Below are 3431 nucleotides of genomic sequence, written 5' to 3'. Positions count from 1 at the left end.
TCCGCGCAAGCAGCGCGCCTCTGCTGCGTCCGGCCGGAGCCGCTCCGCTCTCCCGCATGCGTTAGCGCCCGAACGCCTTGCACTTTCTCAGATCTCCGCCGTCCTAGGGGGTTGGACAAAAATATTTCAGCAATGAACAGCTTCCTGAACATGGCGACCATAGGTGACTTCGACCCGTTGAACGCCAACATACCTGCCACTAAAGTTGAAATCACAGTGTCGTGCAGGTAAGGAAATGACTTCTTCAGTCGCATTTTGAGATGTAGTCAAAAATCCGTTTCCAGTTAGGAGGAGCCGCGTTTCTGTCGTATCTGACACACGAAAAGACCAAGTTGTTCAACTGTGATACGGTTGTGTTTGTGTGTCGCTCACTCGTGATGTTTTGAAACAATGTTTTACGAATGAGATGAAATATTCCGGTGGAAAATGAACTGGGCAGATGTGCGTTTTTGTGCAGGCGTGTGTTGCTTGTTCTCTCAGATTGTTGCAGGTTTTATACGAAACGAGGGTTATTTTGAAGTTGACCGACAAGTTCCAAACTTGGCAGAGCTTAAGGACGAAGCTCCCAAACGTTCCGCCGTCGATGGCCATCACTTATATTTAGACCACTCCACAATATTTAAATTCACTATTCACCCCTAGATAAAACAGAATGCATTGCAAGCATACCATATTACCGGACGGAATGTCAGCTTTTTATTGAAAATAACGATCTTTATGTAAAACACTCACTGACATGCAACAAGACGAGGCTGCCACTTGGCTCCACTAATCACATTTAAAAGATTTTACTGCTGAAAAAGGAACACTATGAAATATTCGGTAAACTGTGATTTTACCATTTGTTGAACTTGGCGCTCCAAGGCGATCTGAAATTCTAAGGTGGTGGAGTGGAAAGTTATATTAAGTGTATTTTATGCATTTGAAATAATGATGTTTTATTTGTGGGATTTCCGTCGGTGGCGGAGGGAATCGCCTGGTTGATCTGCTCTGACAGTAAACCGGAATGAATCACGCGCGTTTCAGCCGCGTCTCGCGGTCCGAGGCGGCGCGCGAGCAGCTGTCTTCGGGTTGCGTAACCGTCACGCGCAGCCCCCGGTGCTCCGGGTCCGGCTCGCGGAGCTCCTCCTGACCCGCGCGAGGTGAGGCTTCACCGGTTACCAGAGGAACGGCAGCAACAGCAAACGAACTGAAGTAAAGCCATTAACAAACCTGTTTCTCTCAAAAATTCTGCTTCTCATGTCAAAGTTTGCGGGAAAAACCAGCTACAGCACCCTGAAGGCTCTATATCGTACTGCAGCTGTGGAGCTGGTGGATGAGGCGTCTTTCTGAGGGATCCATCTTTCCTCAGAGGGAAAACAGTCATAATAAATGAGCTGCAGTCTCTGTTAGGGAGCTGTGGAGGAAGGAGATGCTGACTGCCTGGCAGGTGGTGTGTAGCCATGCAGGAACCCCCCCCCCCTCAGAATTCCCACCTCCCACCTGTAGGGGGCTCTCTGGAGACAGACATTCAGGGGTGCACTTGTGAGGAAGAGAGAAGATCACCATGGTTACTGGTAGGCGTTCTGTCTGATGGGGGTAAGGGTCACCATGGTTACAGTCAGGGGGTCTACCAGAGAGTGAAGGGTACAGAGTCACCATGGTTACAGTCAAGGGGGACAGAGTCATTGCACTGTCAGGTTTTGCTGACAGAATGATAGGGATAGTGACAGACTCATACTGCATGTCCTCACATTGTGGGGTTGGATCGTAAAGCTGATCTTTCTGAAAGCAGGTGTGAAGTCTTCACATCAATGCCACGCTGCCATCCCCCAACTCCCCGGTCATGTGTGGAGTGTGACATAAATGTAGGCACAATAACAGTGTAAATGGGCTTGTTGGGTTTTCAATGCTAAAAGGGAAAACTGTTCCACTTACTGCGCTGCTTCTCAACAGTCAGCAGTGATCACACTGAGGCGGGTCTCCAGCCCCACAGTAAATAATTCACGGGACTGTTTGGGGAAACTATTAAAGATTTATTTGTTTTCTCACTTTATGCTTTTCAAAACTGCAGTTTAAAAATCCATCAGGATGTCTGAGCATTTTACTCTGGCTGTGAGGTTCGCTGGGAGTCTCCCCTGCAAAAGCACGTCACTGTTACTGTTCCCTTCCAAAAGCAGAAAAACATGCGGGTGTAAACTTACATAATCTTATGTCACAGGTTGCTCTTATATGGTCCCCACGCTTCACAGAACGCCTGTTTCTGACTGTTGTCCAGTTCTCCATTTGATTCGATTCTGTAAATGGCCTACAAGGCTTCAGGTCTGAAGAATTGCATTATGGGAAGTGAGGTGCTGTTCTCTCAGGTCTTTACTAGTATTGTGACAGCAGTATCTTTCCAAATGTTACAGATGTCTACATTAGTGAGCTCAAAATACTAGCAAAGCCTTTTGTATTCAGTTGTGTGATTGAGTTTGAAGGGGTCCACAATGGACTGCTAGCACACTTGCCTTTTACAGGAAAAGGAGGTGTCAGCTTACCCACTCCTGCAGTGGCAGTGATCAGCTCTCAGTGGGCACCACAAGTAAGTGGAATGCGTGCTGTCACAGGTAGGTGTTGTCAACATGTGATGTGATTGACAGGATGGTGTTGCTGTGGCAGCTGTGATGGACAGGTTGGTGTTGCTATGGGAGCTGTGATGGACAGGATGGTGTTGCTATGAGAGCTGTGATGGATAGGTTGGTGTTGCTATGGAAGCTGTGATGGACAGGATGGTATTGCTATTGGAGCAGTGATGGACTGGTTGGTGTTGCTATGGGAGCTGTGATGGACAGGTTGGTGTTGCTATGGGCACTGTGATGGATGATGGACAGGTTGGTGTTGCTATAGGAATCAGGGTTCTGACAGCTGCTGATGGGTGCATTAATTGAGTACTCTGGCACAGAGGCATGCGTCAATCGACCTGAAATACAGCCAATGACATCCGCACTGTCAGTAAACATGAGGTTAATAAATCAGAAATAAAAATGTAAGGTTATAACAATGATCAATAGCTCAATAATAATATAAATAAATGAATAAACCTGTAATTTGTGCATGCTTGGTGGAGCTTGACCACTCCAGATAGGCTCTGTTACATTATTGAGCAAAGCAGATTCACTCTTTAAGTTTATGTTCGGCTGCCAGTAGGGGAGAAAGGGGAAACCTACGCATGTATCCTCTGTAAAGTAACAGATTTTTTCTGTTATAAAAGTTGCTGAAAAAAATACACTACTGCTGATATGTTTAACTGTTGGATGATCTATTTGGACATTTCTGTGTGTCAGATCAAGGACAGTTTGATCATACCTCTTTGCTGCTGCTGCTGCTGGTGATTTCTTAATGTTTCCAAGGCATCATTCTTCCTTAAGCATGATATCAAGTTGTATTTTTTGCATTGTTTTTTTTTCTTG

The 3431-nt window shown here is 46.1% G+C and overlaps 1 protein-coding gene across 1 annotated transcript in view; it reads left to right on the top strand.

Moving 5' to 3' along the window:
* LOC118770186 (copine-8-like) overlaps nucleotides 1-3431 on the top strand; it is a 47885-nt gene continuing 44454 nt past the window's right edge. The window contains exon 1 of the mRNA XM_036517708.1: nucleotides 1-227. Within this exon, the coding sequence (XP_036373601.1) occupies nucleotides 133-227 (95 nt within the window). The 5' untranslated portion in view covers nucleotides 1-132. The remainder of the gene's footprint in view (nucleotides 228-3431) is intronic.

Source organism: Megalops cyprinoides, chromosome 23 (assembly GCF_013368585.1).
Source record: "Megalops cyprinoides isolate fMegCyp1 chromosome 23, fMegCyp1.pri, whole genome shotgun sequence".
NCBI classification, from domain to species: Eukaryota; Metazoa; Chordata; class Actinopteri; order Elopiformes; family Megalopidae; genus Megalops; species Megalops cyprinoides.
Note: the sequence above shows the minus strand (reverse complement) of the source record. Positions and strands in the feature narration are given on the sequence as shown.